At 37.5% G+C, this 25,013-nt stretch overlaps 1 protein-coding gene across 1 annotated transcript in view; it reads right to left on the reverse strand.

The window, feature by feature from the left end:
* The window catches only part of LOC131974362 (protein unc-13 homolog B-like), a 297,247-nt gene that overhangs the window by 98,229 nt on the left and 174,005 nt on the right, over positions 1–25,013 (reverse strand). The window contains exons 12-17 of the mRNA XM_059336642.1: positions 14,873–14,922; positions 14,583–14,658; positions 12,188–12,193; positions 6,377–6,451; positions 2,807–3,026; positions 1,138–1,365 (exon numbers count right to left, since the gene is read on the reverse strand). Coding sequence (XP_059192625.1) covers positions 1,138–1,365; positions 2,807–3,026; positions 6,377–6,451; positions 12,188–12,193; positions 14,583–14,658; positions 14,873–14,922 — 655 coding nt within the window. The remainder of the gene's footprint in view (positions 1–1,137; positions 1,366–2,806; positions 3,027–6,376; positions 6,452–12,187; positions 12,194–14,582; positions 14,659–14,872; positions 14,923–25,013) is intronic.

The following is a 25,013-nucleotide window of genomic DNA, read 5'->3' on the forward strand; positions in this document are numbered from 1 at the left end:
CCCTCTTATTCAACTTGTCCATTAATTAGTTGTTTCGGTCTTTACTCTGAACTCAGTTTTTATGTTTTTTTCATGCTGAATAACTCAAAACTAATGAGCACATATCTGGAAAAACATAAGATTTAAAGAGATGCTTTTGTAGATCCTTTGTAGATAAAGTCAGTTTTACAGATTTGTGGATTAAATCAACAGAATTTCTTTACTCGAGGAAAACAGTATTAATATATTACAATACATATCCCGGTAACACTTTACAATAACCCTCATTTATAAATGGTAAACAATAGTTTATTAATGTTTAATGATAATTTATAAATCGTATATAGGCCATTTAGAATGGTAAATACATAATTAAATTACAAAGTAATGTTTAACTAACTACAAAATGTATAAATGACAAATAGATGGTATATTAATGTAAGTTTATAGTTACTTTACCATTAACAAACAATTAAATTCGAATTAATAGTTTATCAATAGTTTTAGTTGCACTCATTATAGCATTTATAACACCATATTAAGTATGTTTATGATTTTGAAATGATTCATATACCTTTAAAACATTGGTTTAAAACATTTAAAGATTAAATATGTATAGCAAGTTGTAAATGATTAATAACTGGTCTATAAACCATCTATAAACATCACGTAGTTGGTTATTGTAAAGTGTTACCCATATCCCTTGTGTTATTTTGGATAAAGTGTAAACATAAGGCTACATCAGTTATTGAGGTATAGTACAGGCCAAAAGTTTGGACACACCTTCTCATTCAATGCGTTTTTCTTTATTTTCATGACTATTTACATTGTAGATTCTCACTGAAGGCATCAAAACTATGAATGAACACATATGGAATTATGTACTTAACAAAAAAAGTGTGAAATAACTGAAAACATGTCTTGTATTTTAGATTCCTCAAAGTAACCACCCTTTGCTTACTAGAATATAAGACATGTTTTCAGTTATTTCACACTTTTTTATTAAGTACATAATTCCACATGTGTTCATTAATAGTTCTGATGAATTTACAATGTCAATAGTCATGAAAATAAAGGAAAAACATTGAATGAGAAGGTGTGTCCAAACTTTTGGCCTGTACTGTAAGTCTTCACATGTTAATAATTTAGTGGACGTACTGTTGATGGTGATCTTGGCCGACCACTTGGAGGTGCCGTCCAGGACGCTCTGCTTGATGCTCTTCATGTGCTGCACGTGGATCATCTTGGTGATGTTGAACACCCTCCGGATCTCCTCAAAGATCTCCGGCTTGTTCCTCTCGCGGATCTTCATCCTGTCCTTCATGGCCATGATGATGTGCTGCGTGCGGTCCTCCGCCCCGGTCTTGGAGCTCTTCTCGGCCGCCCCTGCAGACGACGAGGTGAAAAGGAAACAGGATGATGAGCTCCAGAGGGTAAAAATGCAAAATCTAAAACTACAAACAACATGTTCAGTGCATGCTAAATGATGTTTTTTCCTGTCAGGTTTTCTGGCATCTCCCTTCATCCCTTCACACAATTATAAACATTTCTGCAGCGCAACAAAACCACATCACAGACTGATTTCTTCTTTGCCTCGTGCAACAGTTTTTGCTCAGACATTTTTCTTTGCAAAGCTCAACTTAACTGCTGGAAGCTTTGACATCAGAGAGTTGAAAGGCGGCTGCAAAACAGCATTACACTCTTCCTGATTAGGGAAGTGAGTTCTACAATCTGTGCAACTGCACTGGCACTTTTAGCAGACTTCACAGGAAGTAGTAATGAAGCACAAAAGTTTTTGGGTTCTTTTTTAGTCCTTGAAGTATATGATGAATTTGGATCATTAATACATTTCCTTTGAATTAAATTTATGTTTTATTTTTCATTTTTCTTCTGGGTTGTATAACTTCTTATACATGTGACATTACTGCAGAAGCCATATTCTGACAGAACTGGTTGTCCTGAATAAAATGATGTATATTACTTGATTCTGCATGAAAGGGTTGAGGAAATAAATGCATTTAGCAAAAAAAAAACAAGTGGACAAACAAAAATGTGGCTAGGACTCGAGGGTGATTAGATGAAAGAATTTGCTCATCAATATCTAAATATTATTATTGGTTATTTATCTGATTGTATTTTGCTATTCCTTTGTTTGTTTATAAAATACCTGTGATCGTTGGTATGATGGTGATTTTACATATTTTATAACATTGTTCCTTTTTTATTATTTGTTATTCCAACCTTCTTTCATTTATATTTCCCCTGTCTTGAATTGTACATTGCCCAGCGCTTAAATAATAAAAAAAAGATTAACGATTAAAAAAATAAATTGAAATAAAATTAATTAAAAATCAATTATAAAAATAAAAAATTGAAACATTAAAAATTAATTAAATCCAATTAAGGATTAAAAATTAAAATTAAAAACCTAAAAAAATAATGATAATCGATTAAAAAATGTAATTAAAATTAAAAAAAAAAATGTTTAAATATTACAAAACTAAAATTAAAGCACAAAATAATAATTAAAAAAATAAAGACATAAAAAATAAATAATAGAAAATAAAATTAAAACATAAAAAATAAATAAAAATAAATTTAAGATTAAAAAATTAAATTTTAATTAAAAACCTAAAAAATAATGATAACCGAGTAAAATATTAAAAAATAATTAAATAATATTAAAAAATAAAATTAAAGCATAAAGTAATAATAAAAAAAGATATAAATAATAAATAATATGGCTTGGGGTAAATCTGTGAATGTTGCAGTTGGACACGCTTTCTTATCCATTGAATTTTTTAGGTAATCTAATAACTTTACTCACTCTGCAGGCAGTCTGCGTTCAGCAGTTCTTGGCATTTCTCGTGCACTTTGACGCCGCACTCTGCACAGCGCATACCCTGCCGGGCGATGCCCCACAGCAGACCCTCGCACTCGTAGCAGTAGGTGGGCGTGGTCGCTGTCCACACCTCGAAATTGTGTGGCGTTGTGCAGGAGATGGGGTAGATCAGAGCCTGCAGGGTCTTCTTGTAAACGTGGTTTTTCTGTTGGAGTAAAGAGAGAAAGAAGGATGGGTGGGACAGAAGACGAGGGTGTAAGAAAAGAAGCAAGATAACAGAAAAGGACGTGACAGAAAAAAGAGACAGGAAGGTGTGGGATGAAGTGTGAGGAAGGCGAGTTCGGACAGTAACAAGAACGCAACAAGACAAGAGCGACAAAAACACAAATAACATCTTTACAACTAATGCAGCATAGTCGTTCAAAAAATAAATAAAAGGGTTAGATCCTCAGCCACACTGTGAAGCCATGATTGATTCTGCTGAGATGAACCGTCAGGGGACAAATATTCACTGAAAATCTGTTTACACAGAGCCGAGGGGAGAGGACAGGAGAAGTTCAGGCAAATAGATCAGTATATAAAGCATGTGGAGACCCATTTTTTTTACATTTTTTCTCCAATATCCATGATCAATATCCAATTTCATTTAATTTCCATTTTAAGAAAATGATTTATCAGAGAAATTCAACTTGCACTTTATCTTTTTTTTAATGATTTATGTCATTATTACTGTGTTATTCTGCATAAAAGACACATTTGAGTTGTTCCCACTTCTAGCCATGATTGTGCTGATTCCATAGAGCTGCAGATTAGATATATATTTTATATATATTGCAGTAAAATACAAGAAAAAAAACTCCCTGAAACAGCTTGTTGAGGTTCAGAGGGTTAAACAACAACTCGACAAGTTTTAATTCGAACATACGACTTTAAACTAAAATAGCACATGTCAGCGTGGTCAAAGTGTCTGAGGCAGTGAGGCTAAAAGGTAATTTCAAAGTGGCTGCTGCTTCAGTTCTATAAAAATGTGGCTTTGTACAACTGTGCTAATTTGTGCTTTTTATAATTCTTTGCTTTATTATGTATTGATGAAGTAAACTCTGCTGTTGTCCAGTGTAGGAGGAGTGTGGGAGGAGGTGAACACATCTCCACCGGATCAGAGGACACCTTGACTAGAAGCCCAGCTTGATTTGGTAAAAACAGAATTTGTATACAAGGAGTTTGAGACCCTGTTATGCCTATTTTTACAGTAGAAATATAGTGGAAGCAATAGTGGGGAACGCTGTCTTCTATAAGGAAAATAATTCTTTGTGTTGTGGGTTTCCTTTGCTGTCATCTCTGCCTCTGGTCCCACTTAATCTCCTTCTAACTGCTTTGAGCCTCATCGATCTGACCTGTGTTGTTTCAATTCTCCCTACATTTTATTTTCCTGTCCTGTGCTTTTTACCTGATTTTATTACCTGTGATTTACTCCCTTGTCCCTGTGAGGCATCCTGTAGCTTTAAAACAAATCCTTTATAGATAATGAGATTTCTACTATGGCCATATACTATTGTTACTGCCACCATTATCATTATTTTTATAGGTGAATGGATGGTGGAAAGAAAACTTTTTTTATTCTGGCATCAGATTTGCTCACATTTCTTTTTTTTTTCATGATTTTCACAGGTTGTCAACTTGAGAATATCTGCTCAGTGTCTGTGTTCATTAGCCAGAACAAAATGTTACACATTCATGTACATATGCTCCTTCCATCTGTCAGTATAATCTAATTATGGAGCAGCTATATCTTTGTGCTTACAGCATAAAAAAATAAATATTTCTTGCATTCTGCACCCATCTGTACACATGCATGGATCACATATGGAGGTTCTGGATGTATTTCTGTAAACATGACTGTGTTTGTTTTCCTTTTTTGTAGTAGAAGTAAACAACAATTAAACACTGTAATACAGTCCAGTGCACAGGTCATGTGAGTAACTTGTGATTGGTCAACATGCATCAAGTCAACAAACATTGAACAGAAACAATTAAATGTATTTAAACTAGATTTTGACACAGGGAGGAATCTTTGGCTTTTAGGGAGGTTTGGGGCACTTTAAACTTTGACAAACACAAACTTTCTCACTTGTTATTTAGCGTTTATAACATTTTTTGCTGATCTAATATGTACTGTATGTAAATGTGATGGACAAAATGTCTTAAACCTGCATTCTATCTATCGGCCAGCAGGGGGCGACTCCACTGGCTGCAAAAATAATTCCAAATGTATGGAAGTGAATAGGAAAATGACCAAACTTCTCACTTGATTAATTCCCTCAATAAACATTTTCATAATGAGTTTATGATACTAATTGCTAGTTTCAAGTCTTCTTTAATATGTATTAATATGTAATACATATTAGCATGATGTTTGTTTTGTAAATTATGGTCCCATTTAGAGTAAAATAGGCGATAAAGCAGGGTATGATTTCGAACATGTTCAAACTTTTTTACAGTGTGTAAGTTAAAAGTTACTTAGAAAAGTCTTGTTCAGCATTCGGTTGGAGTAAAACACAGTCTAAGGAGTCGGCCGGTTATTTTGTATAATAAAATCTAATAAAAGATTATAAAAATGCCATCTTCAAAGCTTAAAAAATGGACCTCACAAACCAGATGGTGAAGGCATGGTGATTACATCCATTATTTTCAGACAGACTATGAGTTGAGTCAGCACAAAAATAACTTAATCGATACTGCAAAGAAATTAAAGACCAAAAAATGAAAAGGTTACATTTAGACTTGTACTTTACTTGATAGATAACCCAAAAAATGCCAAGTCACACTGCTTTGCAACAATTAAAAAAGCCTTTTATAAACGAGCTTAGTGCCTACGTGTTTCAACTCACAGTCAATTATTTACTGTTTTACACAAACTGTACATGTAATTATGTGCAAAACACACTTTCATTCCACTCTACAAATCCTCTGCAGAGCACATGTTTTTGTTGTTTTACCTGCATTTAATCTACAAAGTACAAACACAGGACTCCAGTAAATCAGAAAAATATGCTTTCTTATGTTTTACTACTCCCAGGACTCATTTTTAGTGTAATTAAACTGTATAAATTATCGTCCTTTTTTATATTTGGAAGCCGCTTTGTTCTCCACTGTTGCATTCAGTGACCCACTTTCTCCCCTTGAATAATTAATGTTTTGCCGAATATAATGTCCGTAATCACCATCAGGACTTGACACAGTGAGTACAGTAGGAAAAGGCACAAAACAAACAATCATAAACCAACATGACTCGCCACTCCCGACTCTGTTTAAACTTGGGAGTTGCCTCAGGTTGACTCAGCAGAATTCAGAGCTTTCAGTAAATTGGATCTCCGACAAACAGATTAAGAACACGGCGACAGAGTGATGACAGCAGGAGGAGAGTGGCCGAGAAAAGTTTGTGTCTGTAAATATAAGTTTGTGTGGATCCCCATTAGCTGGCTTAACTGACAGCCTGTAGATAACTGTTATATCATAGCTCCAGTGTGTGTGTGTGTGTGTGTGTGTGTCACTCACAAGCTCTTCGTCTTTCAGGGAGGTCCGTGTGGCCAGTGTTTGGGCGAGTCCAGCTTTCCTGGACTGTATCATAGTCTGGACACGAGAGAGAAAGAGAGAGAGAGTTTGTTTTATTGATTCTTATTCAGACAGTCACTCCTCTAATACACAATATTGCATCTGACACATTGATGTATTGTTGTTGTCTTTATTTACTATTTTTTACTTAATGAATTGTATATTTGTCATTGGTTTGTCTCACACATACATTTGATGAAATGTATCTATTTAGTTTGATTGATTCTTGTATCTTACTGTTATTGTGTATTCTCCAAATATTTGGAAATTCAGTTTGAGAGAGGGAGAAAGAGTGAGAGAGCGTGTGAGAGAGTGAATAAGAGAGTGAGAAAGAGTGAGAGTGAGAGAGTGAATGAGAGACAAAGAGAGTGAATGAGAGAGTGAGAAAGTGTGAGAGAGCACGAGAGAGAGTGAATGAGAGAGAGAGTGAGAGAGAGTGAAATAGCGCGAGAGAGAGTGAATGACAGAGAGAGAGAAAGAGTGAGAGTGAATGAGAGAGAGAAAGAGTGAGAGAGAGAGTAAATGAGAGAGAGTGATAAAGAGTGAGAGTGAAGGAGTGAGAGTGAGAGAGAGAGTGAATGAGAGGGAGAGAAAGAGTCAGAGAGCGATAGAGAGAGAGAGTGAATAAGAGAGAGTGAGAAAGAGTGAAATAGTGCGAGAGAAAGTGAATGACAGAGAGAGAGAAAGAGTGAGAGTGAGAGAGTGAATGAGAGAAAGAGTGAGAGAGAGAAAGAGAGTGAAAAGAGTGAGTGAGTGAGTGAGTGAGTGAGTGAGAAAGAGAGAGAGTAAAAGACTGAGAAAGAGAGTGAGAGAGAGAGAGAGAGAGTGAGAGAGAAAAGCATCAGTGTCAAACAGCCAGAGAGAAAAAAAAACAAGAACAGGGCAAAAGAGAAAAGGAAAAAGCCAAATAAAATTCCAGAAATCAATTCTCTGTGTGATGTCGGGCTCTTTCAACTCTCAAGGTCGTGGAGAAACAACACACACACACACACACACACACACACACACACACACACACACACACACACACACACACACACACACACACACACACACACACACACACACACACACACACACACATTCTGCTCTGCCTCTCTGTCTGAACACACACTGTTGGAAACACACGTCTCCTTGAGGACAAACACACGTTTGTGTTTTTGCTTTTTACTATCTGAGTGAATGTTTTCTAATTAGGGAGGTTTTAATTAAGTTTTTTTGGCGCTGCTACAGACGCGACTTCAACAGATTTTATAGTCTCATAAAAACTTTAATATTGAATTCAGCCTAAATGAAAAAGTCCATTGACAGATTTTGTGCATTAACGTAATGGAAAAGTTAATGTCAGAGAGAAGAGAGAGAGAGCAGAAACTGCAGATAATTAATAGTTTCAAACATTCAGTATCACTGTGTAACAAAAATATTTGTTTTAATTATAACACTAGTCTAAAGATCACAAAATCTGCCCCTAATCACCTCTAAACATCTCTAATTGACATCATATATTATCTTATTTGTCTAATGGGTAAAAACAGTAAACTGTAAAACCAACAATTTGCTATTTTTACGAGCAGTTATGTGCCAGAACTACTTTTTGGAGTCACCACTAGGCTTGTTCGACTGAGTACTTTTTGGAAAGCGGCTGATTGTTTTGGCTCCGCCCACTAGTTGGTTCCCCTCGGCCTCTGTTCCACTACAGGAACTTTTGTAGTGGCTAACCACTACTGTTGCCAACTTAGCGGCTTTGACGCTATATTTGCCGGCTATTCCAGGCGGCAACCTCCATGTCTGAGCAGGGAGGCAAACCAGGAAGTGCCTTAAGCTGCAATCTACCAAAAATTCCAGCAGGGGGCGCTAAGTTTGGCTGCAAAAACATTTCTGTCCATTAATTTCAATGCAAAATTAGAAAACTTCTCACTTGATTTATTACCTCAGAAATGTTTTTCAGGACAACACTATGGTCTCAATCACTAGTAAAATATCTTCTTCAAGACAATCTGATGTTAGTAGTGTAAATAATGGCCCCATTTAGAAGAAAATAGAAGATAAAGAACCATATGATTTGGGGCGGGGCTACCTTTGATTGACAGGTCACTAACAAGGCGAGCCGTCATCAGGAGAGAAGCAGAACAATGCGTATCCATGGTAACGTGTCAATAAAGTTATATATAACGTTATATATAATAACAAAAGGATGTTTAGCGGATTGGTCTCATAACTTTGACTCTTTCACTGTATTTTCACTTATCATTGAATCATTAAAATGTCTTCTTCAGCGTTTGGTTGGACACTCCAAGGAGTCACTGCTCAGTTTTCTTTCGGTCAGTAATGAACATTTTGTTTTTGTTTTTTGCTAGCCAGAATGAACATTCCAGTTAATGTTCCAGTTAATGCTAACATGAGTCAGTCAGGTTGAGGTGTAGAGAGGCTGTAGTCAGTGATCAGATCCCTCTCCTCCTCCACAGTCCAGATATGGTCTGCTCCACGTATAGGAAACAAGATGGCGACGCGTGTAACGCTGAACTCGATGCTTCCAACGGGCCACAAACCAACGGGTGACGTCACGATGACTACGTCCATTATTTATATACAGTCTATGATTCTGACTCTTTTTCTAAAAAGCGACTAGCGACAAATGTAGCGACTTTTTTCTGGTGTTATTGGAGACTTTTGGAGACTCGTTCCTACTCTTCTTAACGAGTAGCAGGCTCCGTCCCAAAGCATTCACAATCGGCCCAGTCCTCCCGCAGCAGTCTCTCCCAGCTGCAGCCAGAGCAGGAGATGTTAACCCTTCAGCGTCCAGTTTGCAAATGAGTCATGCATGTGCAAAGACGCCGCCTCAACTGTATCCAATCAGCGTCAACTAGTCGACTAGTCAGTAACGTAAAGTTTACTTTACGTTACTGACTAGTAACGGCTGTGTGAAGTTAATCGGTGAAGTTGGGCGGATCTTGGGTGGATCCTCTCTCCCAAACCACACTCATATCGGCTCACTAGGGGGAAAAGTAACTAATGGAAATGCGAACTGATTTCCTATGAGCCTTAGAGGTTCTGCTATGTGGCTTTTATTCCCACCTGTTTACAGTTTTTGTACTAAGCTAAACTAACAGCCTGCTAGTTTTGGCCTCATATCAAATAAACAGACATCAGAAAGATGAATCTTCTCAACTAACTCTCCTCTAGAAAGCAAACATCCCTAAATATTCCCCTAAATATATTTTCTTAAGAAAAGAGAGCAAAGCCTTCGTTTCAGCTTTCCTTGGTATAATATCTGTGTGGATGTGGAGTCGGTGCCAGTGTGCTGCAGCAGGATGGTTTGGACAGGATCCGGACAGCCTTTCATCATCAAGCACAGCATAAACAAAATACTGAAGTTCTGCTGGATGCATTTTTCATCCTACAGGAGCACATTAAAGCTGTGATACACCTGAGAAACGTCCTTGAAATAGAAGCACGGCTCTTTTTTTAACCGCTCGCAGTGCCTCACTGGCGCACGCTGTCACTTATCATTAGACTGATTACTGACATTTATTTGCTCCAGCCCTCCGTGATTCATCAGCTCACTATACATAGAAGTATCTTCACTTGAACAAACTGTACTTGAACGTGCACTGAGTTTAGTTATGGTGTATATAATGTGACGTCTAAGAATTGTTCAGCAGGTTATGTATACTCATTTATATGATTTCTGTTGTGGTTTTATCTCTAAATGATTTGAGTCTCATCTGCACAACTTGTTTGTTGTGTTTGTTCATGCTTCTGCTGCCCGGCTTCATTTCCCCTTCTTTCTCTGCAATAACGCCTGGTACAGACTGCATGATATCAGGATCATTCAAGCTGGATCTGGCAGTTGTTGGGTGAACGCAAGACCAGTTTTAACTCGTGTAGTGTAGTGACTAGCATGTTTGTTTGTTTTTTGATGTTGAACAGTGGGAGCTCAGAGTGTTTTTTGGTGTTTTTCACTGAGGGACTATAGTTCAGAAGGAGGCAATAAATAAAAAAGCTGGTGAGAAATAGCAGAGGAACTTCACCAGCAAATCATTCGTCATAATGGAGAAGAATAGGGGTGGCAAACAAACCACAAAGTAAGTAAGTGAGTGAGTGAGTGAGTGCGTGAGTAAGTAAGTATGTCAATAAGTAGGTGTGTCAAGTAAGTATGTCAATAAGAAAATAAGAAAATAAGTAAGTAAGTAAGTAAGTAAGTAAGTTAATAAGAAAATAAGTAAGTAAGTATGTTAATAAGAAAATATGTAAGTAAGTAAGTATGTTAATAAGAAAATAAGTAAGTAAGTAAGTAAGTAAGTTAATAAGAAAATAAGTAAGTAAGTATGTTAATAAGAAAATATGTAAGTAAGTAAGTATGTTAATAAGAAAATAAGTAAGTAAGTAAGTAAGTATGTTAATAAGAAAATAAGTAAGTAAGTAAGTAAGTAAGTAAGTAAGGAAGTGTGTTATTAAGAAAATAAGTAAGTAAGTAAGTAAGTATGTTAATAAGAAAATAAGTAAGTAAGTAAGTATGTTAATAAGAAAATAAGTAAGTAAGTAAGTAAGTAAGTAAGCAAGTATGTTATTAAGAAAATAAGTAAGTAAGTATGTATGTTAATAAGAAAATAAGTAAGTAAGTAAGTAAGTAAGTAAGTATGTTAATAAGAAAATAAGTAAGTAAGTAAGTAAGTAAGTATGTTAATAAGAAAATAAGTAAGTAAGTAAGTAAGTAAGTATGTCAATAAGTAGGTATGTCAATAAGTATGCCAATAAGTAAGTAAGTAACTAAACAAGTCAATAAGTAAATAAGGTACCATTCACGCTCTCATTCACTCCTACGGGCAATTTAGAGTCACCAATTACGCTGCAGAACATTTAAACTCCACACAGAAGAGCTGAAAGCCAGATTGGTTATTGTGAAACGTCTGCAGGAACCGTTAGTCTGTCGGCATGACAAGTCAAGTCACGACAGGGATTTCAGACTCCATAATCTGACAGGGTGACTATCGTAACAGATAGAAACATCGTGGGAAAGCGGATTTACTAAACTTAACAGAGTTGGACTGGATTGTCCCAAAACCTTGATATCTCCTCAAACCTCACTGGGGATTTTTCTGGCTCAGACTCCTGCTGCTGAGAGTATATGACCTTCACTCTGGAGCAGCCACTTCAAATCAAAGCAGACAAGTTTCTTTAATCAGACGAGTCTCAGATCCGAGCGGCTGAATATTCAGAGCTCGAACCACTCAGATGGCAGATTCCAGCCAGCGGAGGAACGTCCCAGCGTCCCTCAAGTACTTCAAAGTAAATGTGAGACTAGAGAGTCAAAGACACAATTTGCCGTCACGTTTATCAGCGGTTGTTTGTCTCGAGAGGCAGGTGTGTTATTTTAGAAAGGGGAGCTGTTGACGTGCTGAATCACGGCAAGACAAACCTGTTAATTAAAGGACTTGTTGCTAAAACAGCAATCAGAGAAAAAGCCTCTGTGAGCGTCGGTCGGCAGAGTGGGAGCTGAAAGCATTCACAAGCAGGAATTGATTTTTCTTGTGTTTGGCAGAACATTTTGAAATATGGATGAACAATGACTGATATTTATATGAGAGTGTGATTGTGCATATGTGTGCACGCTCATACGAACGCACAGAAGGAAAAACTTCACGCTGTGCAGATCGAAATGCTTCGCTACAATCAGGACCATTACAGAGTTTGCAGCAGAGCTCGAATCAAACAAACACAACAGCTAAAAAATCTCACTTCGCTGTTACTCACCATAGCCTGAGGGCCGACCGAGAGGGGGAGGGAGGGAGACAACATGTGCGAGGAAAGAAAACAAGAAGAAGAAAAAAAAAGGTTAGAGACAAACAAACAGGTTCCCCTCTGAGAGCAGCAGCAGAGTTCACCTTGAATCCTGCTATTCATTTTTTTTTTTTTATAAGATTTTTTTTTTTTTTTTTTTTTTTTGCTTTATTGAAAGTGATAGGTAGAAAGGGGGAGACAGAGGGGAAGACATGCGGCAAAGGGACCTCAGGCCGGATTCGAACCCGGGTCCGCCGCAGGAAGGACTCAGCCTTAATGGTATGCGCTCTACCAGTGTGAGCCACCAGGACGCCCGAATCCTGCTATTCAGTGCTTGCAAACAAATTATTACACAGCGGGTTCCTCTGCAGAAGTGCACCTTCATGCATGCATCCTGTATGTTGCCTGTAAGCAATCATTCCTAGATTTGTAGTGTAACAAACTGTGGTGTGACACAGCCAGCTTGTTAACATGACTTTTCTCCGATTCCTTCCGATTCCTGGAGCAAAAGTTAACAGGCATTAAAGCTGGAATCAATAAGCAAAGGTGACGAGTATCTGGAGCACAGCGGCTGCAGAGAGACACAGAAACAGAGACAATCCTGCAGGATGAGGTGACAACACATGCACATTTTGTATCTAGAAACAACATTTAATATAAAATCAAATTAAGCAGTTTTTATTTTATTTCCGCCAGGTGTGAGCCGTTTGCTTGCATGTGTGCGTGCAAGCTAATATTTCATACCACTGGACTAATCAGCCAAATACTTTTTGTGCACATTTTTTGCTCAAGGAACTCTCGTTGTAGGGATTCACAATTAAAAAAAAACAAAAACCTCTTATTCACTGTCATTAGCTGTGATTCCATCAAAGTTTAAGCAAATTTTGAAGTGAAATATTGAAATGTTGCATTTTTCATCAGCTGTTTTAGAGCAAATAAACAAAGCTGCATAAATGTGTTGATGGAAACACTATTTCAGAGGGTTTGCATGTTAAAGGTCAGAAAGAGTATTTAATCAGTTTTGAATTTGGTGAGTATTGCATGAATTTATGAATTTATTTTACGTTGCAGACTCTAGATAGATTCTATAGAGAGGTTATGTGATGTAAGCAGCCTTGGCATTGTGAACAAAGCAGGTGCAGAGTGACAAACCTGGTGTTTTTCAGCCTCAGAACATGAAGAGAATCTCCACCCACAGTGTTTAGTTAGTCATGTTTACCACCTGGCACATCGTCAATACAAACCACCACACCACATAAACACAATTACTTAATGTGCTTCTCAGGTTTGTAAGAGTTAAATATACAACAAACACAATATTGTGCCAAGAAATAGTGAGTTTGAAAAGCTTTAGTTCTGCTCAAATCTCAAACCAATCTTATTTTTTGGATGACTTGATTATGCAAGTCGTTTATTATGATGTATGATATACGGATGGTTAAAGGGAACATTTTCAAGCAAACAAGCCAATAATTTGATGATTCATTAATGTTAAATACCATTTATGAATGTCAACATAAATGAGTCACCTGAATAATTTAAAAAATATCAAAAATAACAATTATCTTTTACCCTGAAGGCTGTTAAAAGCATGAAGAGTGGGATTAACTCACAGAAATCCCACAAAGATGTACTATCGATGTGTCTACTTTTACATCTGACTCAAAACTAATAAATCACTCATTTACTGAAATAAAAAAGACAAAATTATACAAAAAGAAATCAGGATAAAAATATGTTTTTATGTAGAAAAATTGTTGATTTCAGTTTTTTTCATTGCTTGTACTGTTTTAATCTGGTTTTAATCCAGTTTTTCAATTTGTCAATAGATAAATAAATAAATAAATAAATAGGTGTGCAAAAAGTCTAGGTTCTGCTGCAGTCAAAATAAAAATGTCAGGAGTCAGATATTGAATAATGTGTACTTAATAATAATAATTAATTAATAATTCCAACATAAAATGAGTCACCCAAATAAATTAAAACCCCCCAAAAACCCCAAAACAATGGTCTTTTACCCTTAAAAAAAGTAAATAAGTAAGTAGGTAAGTAAATAAGTAAACAAGTAAGTAAATAAATAAATGAATGAATGAATGAATGAGTAAAGTAAAGTAAAATAAAATAAAATAAAATAAAATAAAATAAAATAAAAAATAAAATAAAATAAAATAAAATAAAATAAAATAAAATAAAATAAAATAAAAAAATAAAATAAAATAAAATAAAATAAAATAAAATAAAATAATCCTGAGGCTGACCATGTTTGTTTTAAGGTGTGAAAACATTCAAGGTTGTGCTTCGGTCAGTGTTTTAAATGTCCGGAGACATTTACAGAGAGACAGAGAGATATTGAGTGATGTGTTCTTACCAGTTCACTAACGAGGGGAATGGGCCTCCTCTTACGGAGGTCTGGCATGCTGTCGATGCCAAACGGTGTGTTTCCCCTGTACAGAAACAAAAACAAACACACACGCACACACGCGCACACACGCACACACACAAATAAATAACAAAATGCACAGATCAATATTTAAATGAAGGAAACCCAGGTGCAAACACTGCTTCAGGTAATCAGATTCTCTCATTAAAACAAAAACACACACTCTCACACACACACACACACACACACACACACACACACACACACAGTTTACTGACCCTGGTTTGGCCCATGGGTGCTTGCTGGGGTCGCCCTCTTGATCTCGGCTCTGAAATAGAATGTCAAAGGTCACAAATTTAGCAATTTGAAGGCTGACAGCCTTTATTGGTTTCATGATTTCATGACACTGGAGCATGCACAAGAGAAACAAGAAAGTGAGAAGAAGGATAGAATAAAAAAAGAGGAAGGAGAGAAGAACTGGGACTGAACTGGGTTGGTTGAGTTTCAGCGTTGCATGCCAGAAGAGGGGCGTTTCAATCAATCATATTGCCCCTCATATACATTATGAGCTTCATAAATCTGCTTTCACCTTGTAAAGACACATGCTGCCAGTAAACACACACTGAATATTGACTTTTTCTTCCTCACAGTTTTGTTGTCTGACAGCTAGTAAAGAAAACAACACAACAATAACAAAACATAGCAACAAAACATGTTAATCCGTCAGACTCGACATCAATATTGTGTCCTAATCAATACTGACCTATTCCTGTATGACGTTTTTTATATTTATGACAGGAACAACAGACGGACTGAGGCTGGCGTCTCGTAAAACAAAAAGCTATTTCATTAACTTTGAATTGGAAAAACGTTATTCTCAGGATTAAATTAGTTTTTTTTTTCTTCAAGAAATGGACAGAAAGCAATATAAACACAATAAAAAAAGGTTAAATGAACCCTCTGAACCCCAACGACCTGCCGGCGTGGATTGTGAAGAATGTTTACTTGAGAAATCACCAAAAATACACTGTTCATCGGAGAAAGAAACTGTAAAAATAAGCATTATCGTCAAATTTTTTGACGAAAAGTTTCAATTAGAAAAAGTAACCAAAACCAAGCTTAAAATTGTGATATTCCCATCAAAAATATCTAAAAAATTATAATTGGAATAATTAGATTCTGTTAAAAACATTAAATTCTGCTCCTCATCAACACTGTGAAGCCATGATTGATTCTGCTGAGACCAATGGTCACGAGACAAATACTCACTGAAAATCTGTTTACACAGAGCTGAGAGGAGAGGACAGGAGAAGGTCTAAAAATGTAAATAGTTAAATATATATAGCATGTGGATACCCAGTTTTTTTTCAATATAAATGACACTTGTGAGCACTTGGTGTTGTATATATATATATATATATATATATATATATATATATATATATATATATATATATATATATATATATATTTAATCGTATCGGACGATTTGTTTTGATTCTACGATTAATATTTGTTGTAGATATTTTATAGTGTGTCACTCAAGTTTTATATTTTATTTATCTTAGTTAGTTAAAAAGTTAAAAATCAAAAAGATCATAAACATCTTTCTACATTTATAATAATAATAATAATAATAATAATAATAATAATAATATATTCAATTTTATTCCAATAAAAAAATATATATCAGAGAAATTCAACTTCTGATTTTCCTTTTTTTATGATTTACGTCATAATAACTGTGTTTTTTCTGCACAAAAGACATTTCGGAGTTGTTTCCACTTCTAGCCATGACTGTGCTGATTCCATAGAGCTTCAGGACTTTTATATATATTTAATAGATATCACTGAAATAGAAGGCCACAGTGAGTAAAATGGCTTGTTGGAGTTCAGAGGGTTCAGAGACACACTGAATAAAAAGTCCAAAGGATGTAAAAGGAAATTGTATAAGGTGAACAACTTCCTTTCTGATGTAATGTTAATAATGTTAACAGGAGAGAAAAAAAACACAAGAGAGGTAACCTGATCTGCTTCTTGACTTCCATCTGTAAAACAGCACAAGAGGAAAAGAAAGAAACAGACAGAAAAGAAAAACAGTCAAGGACTAGTTCCACTCACCAAGAAAAACTCTGTGTTATTCAATTGTTTCAAAATAAATGCTTGTGTAATGTTAAAAAGCAGCTAGGTTTTCCAACAGAAGGGGGTCTGAAGTCATAGATGTTGCATTAACATGTATAATTCATCGTGAGAATGACTCTTAATATTCCCCTTCTCCTTCGTCCTTAATGTCAGGCTCGCTTTCCAAGGAGATAATTGATGTTTTCTAATTCAGCAAATGGCCACTGCTAGAGCCGCGCAGAGGAGGAAGGGACTCGTGAGTGGCAGGTGATGCATTACTCTCACGGGGGGGACAAAATTATAGGATCAGCAGAGAGTGTTTTGTGCAGTAAATACCTAAGGGACCTTCCATAACTGCTGGGGAGCCTGCCCAAAGACGATATCCTTTTTATTAATGTATACACCGAGCAAAGAGCGGCAGATCAAAGAGTTTCGGCTACAGTGAGAGGCTCTGATGACAAAGTAGAAGTAAACAAGCCAATACTTTGATGATCACTAAATGTTTAAATAACAGGCATTCATTCATTTTAACATAAAATGAGTCACTGGAATAAATTAAAATACCAGAAAAAACAATGTTCTTTTACCCAGAGGGCTGATTAAAACATGAAGAGTGGGAATAACTCACAGAACTTGAATGTTCCAAATTAAACAGACACTCAAACCAAAATGTATTATTCTAGGTATCTAGGTACCATCTGATCTCACAATACAAATATATAAATATTTATATAGGACACGAAAGTCAAAAGTAAACAGTATATTAGGAATGGAAAGAACAAGAATATTTCAAACTGCAGAATAGATGGATTAAATATGACAAAAGCAATTTATTATTACATCATAAAGCCCTGGAATGCTTTTTTTTTTCTTATTAGTTATTTATGTATCTTTGGGATAGTATATATAGTATATATATGTATATAGATAATTATATTAATCTACTTTCTTTGCCTTTTTTCTTCCTTTATTTTCTCTCTTTATCAATCTTATTATTTTCAGTCTTGTATCTACCTATTTACCTTGTTGTTTATTCAACTTTAGATACTCACTATATAACATATATTATATAGATAATACATACATCTGCAGGAATGCTGCAAGTATGAAGATGGTATGTAAACAAATGTACATTTGTCTTTTCTCCTGCAATAAAGTATAAAATAAAGGACTCACTTGAATAAATTAAAATACCAAAATTGCAGCCCCCAGGGGGCTGGTTAAAACATGGAGAGTGGGAATAACTTACAAAAAACACAGAAAGATGTTGTATGAGTGTACCTTATGTCCGCAACTCAAAACTAATAGATGAATTTACAGAAAAACAAGATACATGAAGATGATCCCAACTTAAAATCCAGCAACGACTACCTGGTTCAAAGTCCTCCTGAGAGAAGGTGGACATGGTGATACTGGCGAGGTTGCGCCGGGTCTCCCTCTTCTCCCGCAGAATCTGCTGGAAGGTCCTCAGGCACTTCAGCCTGCGTTCATCCATCTGGCTTATGTCCAAAGGCGTCTCTGCTGCGTCTCCATCTGTTTTGCCCTCTGGGGCCACAGTGTCTGTGGTGGGCTGCTGCGACAGCGGCACACCAGCTTCTCCCTGCTCCTCCAGCGCTGCAGGTTCTTCCGCCGAGAGGGAAACGGAGAGGGATTCTGCAGTGGTGCATTGCGAAAGCTGGGATTTTAGGGTCAAATCTGCAGGAGCTTCTGCAGGAGCTTCTGCAGGTTGCTCTGTAAGGCCATAAGGTGGAGGCAGTATTGAAGTGCTACTGGGGATCGGGTCGGGGCAAACTGAAAGTTCTTCTGGGAATGGGGGCATCTTGTCCGAACAAGGAGGGTGTTGGCAGGTGTCTGTAGACTCCAATGTAAGGCTGTTGTTGGCTTCTTCAAGCATAGGCTCCACAGGGAAAAGATCTGACTTGTCTAGAGTGCTGTTTCTGCTCAGTTCCCCTACAGCACGACTACAATCAACCGCATCAGCTTTAGGGGTTTCGTCAGATGTTTGTTCGAATTGTGCATGCTCGTAGCATGAAGGTTTTGAAGGCATCTCAGCTGTAGGCAGGTCAGAAGGCATTGATATCTCATAGTCTGCTTCCTCTCCAAGATTCTGGGCTGCAGGTACTTCAATTTTGCGCAGGGCTCCTCGCAAGGCAGAACTGAAATCGAGCACAGCTCGGCCTATTCGCTTGACGTTGAAACCACCGGCTTGGACGTCTGCACTGTAGGAGTGAGGGAGTCGGCTTGGTAAGCTTTGGTTGGTGGCTCCGGTCTCTTGGATGAACGGCCTGTCTACGTCGGCTACAGTGGTACATAAGGACGCCTCATTCCACGTCACTGCTGAAGAGTCTTCATAGGCTAAATAAGTTTCCTGATAACTATCAACGTGACAGTCTGTCGTGTAGCTCAGGTCATTTGATTGCCCGTAGTGGAATTCCTCTGCTCCTCCATCATGCCCGTCAACTGAATGGTACCCAGAACTCTGAGGGTAGGAAAAATCAGCAGCACATTCATATCCCACAGCGGGCTTGTCAAGGTTGGTATCTGTTGGGATATTAATCGCAGACTGAGTGTCAGCCCTTCTCCTTCGTGTCTGCCAATCCTCTCGGCTAGAAGTGCTGGCAGGTGAGTTGTAATGCTTGCTCGAGCGGAGAGAGACATGTTCTGAGCTTCCTGTGGATGCACTGTATCCTCCCGCCCCTCTGTAGTGATCCCAGCTACCTGCTCCTTCACAGCAAAGAGTGCTCCCACCGTCATGCTCCTCCCGACGTCCGTCCCTGTGGTAAGCAGATTCCCTATGCCACGCCGAGTCCTCCGAGGCACTATGTGGTGGTCCAGTGTTTGTCCAATGTTCCTCCCCGTCATCAGCTCTTTGCTGCTTCCTTCCGTGACTAGATGATGGTCTCTCTAGATCCGATTCACTGTGACCAGAAGACAAGGAGCTGGTGCTTGGATAGTCTTGGCCATCCTGCCGGTCAAAGTAACCAAAACTGAGCTTTCTTGCTACTGCACCTACTGGGATATCCGAACTGTGGTCGGAGGTGTCCTCTGGTTCCTCCAGCTCCTGATGATCCAATGATTCAGCAATCGGGGACACGGTAGACTGATCGTCCCTTGATAGCAGTAGTTCTCCATGGATGCTGTGGCGCTCATTGTGGATTTGGGGAAAAGCATTTGAAGCAGACTTTGGCATTGCGCTCCCTAAACTACCATAAGCACTAGCGGGCCTTCTGCGGGAGGACGGCCCATCTTTGCACCCTACACCCGACCAGGTACCCGCGTGAACCCCTGAACCCGACTTGTTGCTAGAGCGAATGCCCTCAATCTCCATCAATACAGCGTCCACACAAGATGAGACCTCCTCGACCGACCCTCGCACTGACGTCAGGTAATCCCTGAGGTCGGAGATTTCCTCCTGGATCTTGTTGATCCCCCTCAGCTCTTTGAGGATGTGTTCGATGATAGCACTCGACTCTTCCTCTTTGTCTTCGTCCTCCTCTTCCAGCAGCGTACCTGGCAGGGTTCTGTTGAAGTTGTAGTCCACACAGTCACCGGTAGAATAAGGGCGAATCTTTGGGCGAATACGGGGTGAAGTGAATTCCCTTCCAGCTGCTCCGGCAAATTTACTACCATTCATGTCAGGTCCTATTGGACCGTAGTGTGGGGGGGATCGCATCTCAGGAGGTGATCGAAGTTCACCCTGAAAGGAGATTCGTTTTACATTTGCAGGGGATCTGCAGCTTTTATGCTGCAAAGTACAAGGTATTCTTATGCATCCCTCTCTGTTCAGCTCCACCTCTCCTACACATGGTGGTGCAGGTGCCACTCCGTGCCCTTTACCGTTTGACACTTTTGGAGAGTAGGCTTCAGCCCTGGAGCTAACCTTTGGATATCTGCTTCTGTGCTCCTTCCTGCCCTCCTGTGTTTCCGCCTCTTCGTCCTCGATACCTTCATAATACAGGTGGGAATCGGGGACATGGTGGTCAGCGGACCCTTGCAAGAGACGATGTATTTTACCCCGAATGACCAGCGCTACCCTCGGGTTAGGAGCTCTCTTTTTGGGTGAGTGGACTTTGGCCTTTGTGCCTCCTTTAGGGGCAACACCTGCTCCATGTTGTCCATTGAAGCGATTCCTGGAGAACATATTCTCACGAGAGCAGCCTGTCCTCATCTAGTTTCCCACATTGTTGGTGGGAGTTACAATCAAAGTGCTCACGGTTTCATAGTTCATTAATCAGAAAGTCTGTTGGAAGCTTTTTCAGCCCAACCACTCAGTGTCAGTGGTCCATGACTACAATGTGAAGACAAAGATAAAATACCTGTTAACAAGAAAAACACTGCAACATCCAAGGCAATTGAAAACTATGGGAAAGATGAAGACATTTGAGGAATTATATATATATATATATGAAATAAACCCTATCAGTACTATCTCAGTCAGATCTAATTAGTATAAAATCAAGTCAAATGTTGAGTAAAAACACAAACATGGGTAAGTGCTGTTCCAAAACACATTTCCTCTCCTTGCCCAGAAAGCAGAAGTGACATACTGCATGTATAATATACAGTAATACACACATATAGAAGATATATTAACCTCAGTTATTAGCAACCCCCAGCTCCATCTTACACACACACACACACACACACACACACACACACAGAGATATGCACACTCACACCTTTTTTTGATGGTATTTTGATCCATTCTTATTTCATTTTCTTTCATGTCATTTGACTTAATGAATTCGTTTTTAGTCCCTCTGTTGTTCTCTTTTGACTTTGTAATTATCTGGGTTTTATATAATAATATAACCATATGATAAGATGATGTTTGTATCCATATTAATTGGTAAAAGCAGTTTGTGTGGGAGGATTGTGTCTGAAAACAAAATTATTCCAACTTTATGGGTGACCGTGTAAATAATGCAAAGTTCTGCACTGCTTGCAAAGTTTGGACAAGTTTGTGAAAGGCCTGGAAAGCAAACCGAGATGAGATAATGAACCAAATGTCATAACAAAACTGTCAAACAAAGACGAAAAATTGACAAGGTGTTTCTTACCCATTGGCTTATAGAGAAACCCCAAAATATTTCTTTTTACAAAAGGAGTGCCCTGCAGAAAACGTTTGCAAACTACCAAGTTAAATCAACCATTCAGAATTCAATGACCGTTCCTGCCGAACGTCAAAATGAGATAAATTGTTGAGTCACATCCATTTACTGAATCTATATACGTGCAAGTGAATTCTGAAGTCTGGATGGTTTTAATATTAGTTCCATAATTGCTAAATGAATCTAGATGATGAGACATGCATCTCAAGGTTCAACAGGAAATGGAAAGTACCCCATAGTGACGCATGTTCCAGTTCATCGGAAGGCAATTCAGCTCTTTCATCAAATGCAAGAATGAAATGATTTTGTTGATGTTTATTTATATAGATTGCTGGACACAAGTGGTCCATATTGTTGCAGTGCATCATATCATAAGTGCCCTTTCCTCATCCATTTCAATCAAAACAAGCAGACATCATGCAGTTTTGAATGACAGCAGTAGATTTTTTCAACACAAAGGCTCTTGAATATTCCTGTTTAGGCCACATTCATCAACATTTAGCCAAGCTGGAATTCCCAGAGAAAGCCAGAAATCACACACTGACACACATTAATAATTAATAGGATATGTATATCACATTTAAGGCCCTCCAAGGACACTTAAAGATATAAATATTACCAACATGTGACAGGAAAAAGCAATATATACGAAATAGACTGGAGCAAACCTTGCTGAAGTTTTTCCTGTCACTCTTATCATGCATTAAAATCTATAATAACAAGGCAAAAACATCTCAATCTGTGGTGAGAAGATCATTTACAGACGAGGAATTAACAAAACGTCAAAATATGAACGATTCTGACCTATTACCTTGACAAAAAATAGGTTAAAATCCATGTATTATTCGACTTATTGATATGTTTTACACTCCTTTAAACCAGGTGTGGTGTCTAAAACCATTCACTGTGATTGGGGCAAAAGTTACACTCGGTAAACTAATCTGTTAGAAAACTTAAAGGATAGTTTTAAACATGCATTCTCAGGATTTCTTAGTGATTAATTTGTTCTTCAAACTTTTAAATTAGCATCACTTTTCATGAAAACACTTGGAGCTCCTGCTGTTCTTTGCCTCTCCTCTTGATGAATGTTTCAGTGTAGGCGGGATACATTAGTATAGGGTAATACCTTGAGGTGAAGCTAATTGGATAAAAATCAAGCCTTATTATAGAAACTTTGAGAACATGTTGTACAACTTATTTTACCACTGAAATATGATGGTTAACAATGCATTTCTTAGTTAACACAGAGCATTATGAATATGTTTTGGAGGAGCACAATAAACATGAATAACCTATACTGTAAGTCCCTTTATATATCTAAAGCAGACTGTGGTAAATGCAATTACTGCTTGGTTTTGAGTTGGATTTTGTGGTTTTTATATAATTATTTCTCTGAAATAAAGCAAAAATTGAAATCTAAAACTTTGTCACAAGATAAAACAGACATCAAGGAGTTCATTTTTAGTTATAACTAAATTTTGACCAAATATGTAGTTACTGCAGTTAGACTTTATAGGGCAGGAAGTCTAACTGCAGTAACTACACAAAGGGGCAAACTGGAAAAAAAAACTGCTTTAAAGTGATTTAATGTTTTTTAACTGGCCAGCCAAATGGGTTACAGGTAGGTTAGTGATATAACACTTATTTATACATGAATTGATGATGTCACTTTTATGCTCAAAAATCATAATGTAATGCAAAAAGAGAGTGCTTTTATGTTTTGTTTTCAGCGAATGAACATTTTCAAATTGATTTTGTTATCAGTGTATTTAAGTGTTTAACAACTCGAATCAAAGGTTTGTGTATTTTAGACTTAATATTGTAAAGTAATGCTATATTTTAGTCTTAATATAATTACACTTTTTTACTGAATCACTATCTAGATAATAATTTCCCAATCAAATAAATTTGATAATGATTGTAATATATCAATAATTTCTATTATTCTTTCTTTATATTCCTGTAATAATGGTGAGCACTGAATTAAGGAGTTGTAGAGCTAAATCGGAGCCTATTACAGGTTATAAAATGTGAGGATTGACATGGTATAGTTCAGTCTCAACAAACACTGCAGAGAACCGTTTCTGCTGGAGCTAAACCTTGATTTAGAAACTGACACCGATCCTTTTTCCGAGCTTACAGACAGATAGACAAATTGTCAAAATGAGCATCACTCTGAAAAACCTACAGACAAGCGGACAAAAAGTTTGAATGTAATAATAGCTGCAGCAGGAATCTTAGTCTGGATGATGGAAGAAGTACTTTACAAGTCAAAAGAAAGTCTGTTATACTAGAAAAAGTTTAGATTAGATCATAATGTGATGGCTTAATAAAATGAGCAGAATAAATCATTCACACAACATAAATGGTGACTGCTGAGGAAAGAAACTTTCTCACCTAGAAAGTCTTAAATGAAAAATCGCACAAATCACCGTCTCCCTCTAAATCACAACCCTTTTATTCTGGTTTTATCGCTTGTAAAACCTCTTTTCCTCTGCTCATATTACTTCTCAATTAATTTCCTGGCTGCTTCTGTCTCTGTCAGTGGTTGCAGAGGATCTGTAACTTTTTAATACTACCTGTTTGTTATGTTGATGACCAAGACACTGACACACACTTTTTATATTCTAATCTCTTGAAATGTTTGGTGATTCTAAATAAACAGAAATGTCAGGATCGGGTTTGTAATATTTGACGATAGATTATTTCAATTAGAACCCTGAAATTCCATAATTCTGGCTGTAAAACTTTTACTGTGGTCGAGCTTCGATGAACCCCAGAAGAGAGTAAAGTTCTTTGTCATTCTTTATTCCTTCCTGCCACTGTGCTAACTTCTACTAAAAGAAACAATGAAAAAGATGAAGTATTCTCACTTTGAGTTGATTTTCGACCCTCAGTGTCTAAGCTCGGCTTGTGAATAGAGAAGGAGGATAGAAAAATGTAATGCAGTTAAAACCTAAATCATTCCGGCCCCGAGGCTTCGACCAGCCGCCACATTAAGGCAGATCTGTTCTGACTCCGCTTACATAACTTACCGCAGTGTAGAAACTTTTACACTAAAGTACAGGAGCCGCAGACAAAAACCTGTTGTTTTTTTCTTAATCTGCTTCTTACAAAGCAGCATGGGCATCTCTATTATCTGCCAAAGCTGAAACAGACTGGTTATTACAGCTTTTGAAGGGAAGAA

Source organism: Centropristis striata, chromosome 7 (genome assembly GCF_030273125.1).
Source record: "Centropristis striata isolate RG_2023a ecotype Rhode Island chromosome 7, C.striata_1.0, whole genome shotgun sequence".
Taxonomy (NCBI): Eukaryota; Metazoa; Chordata; class Actinopteri; order Perciformes; family Serranidae; genus Centropristis; species Centropristis striata.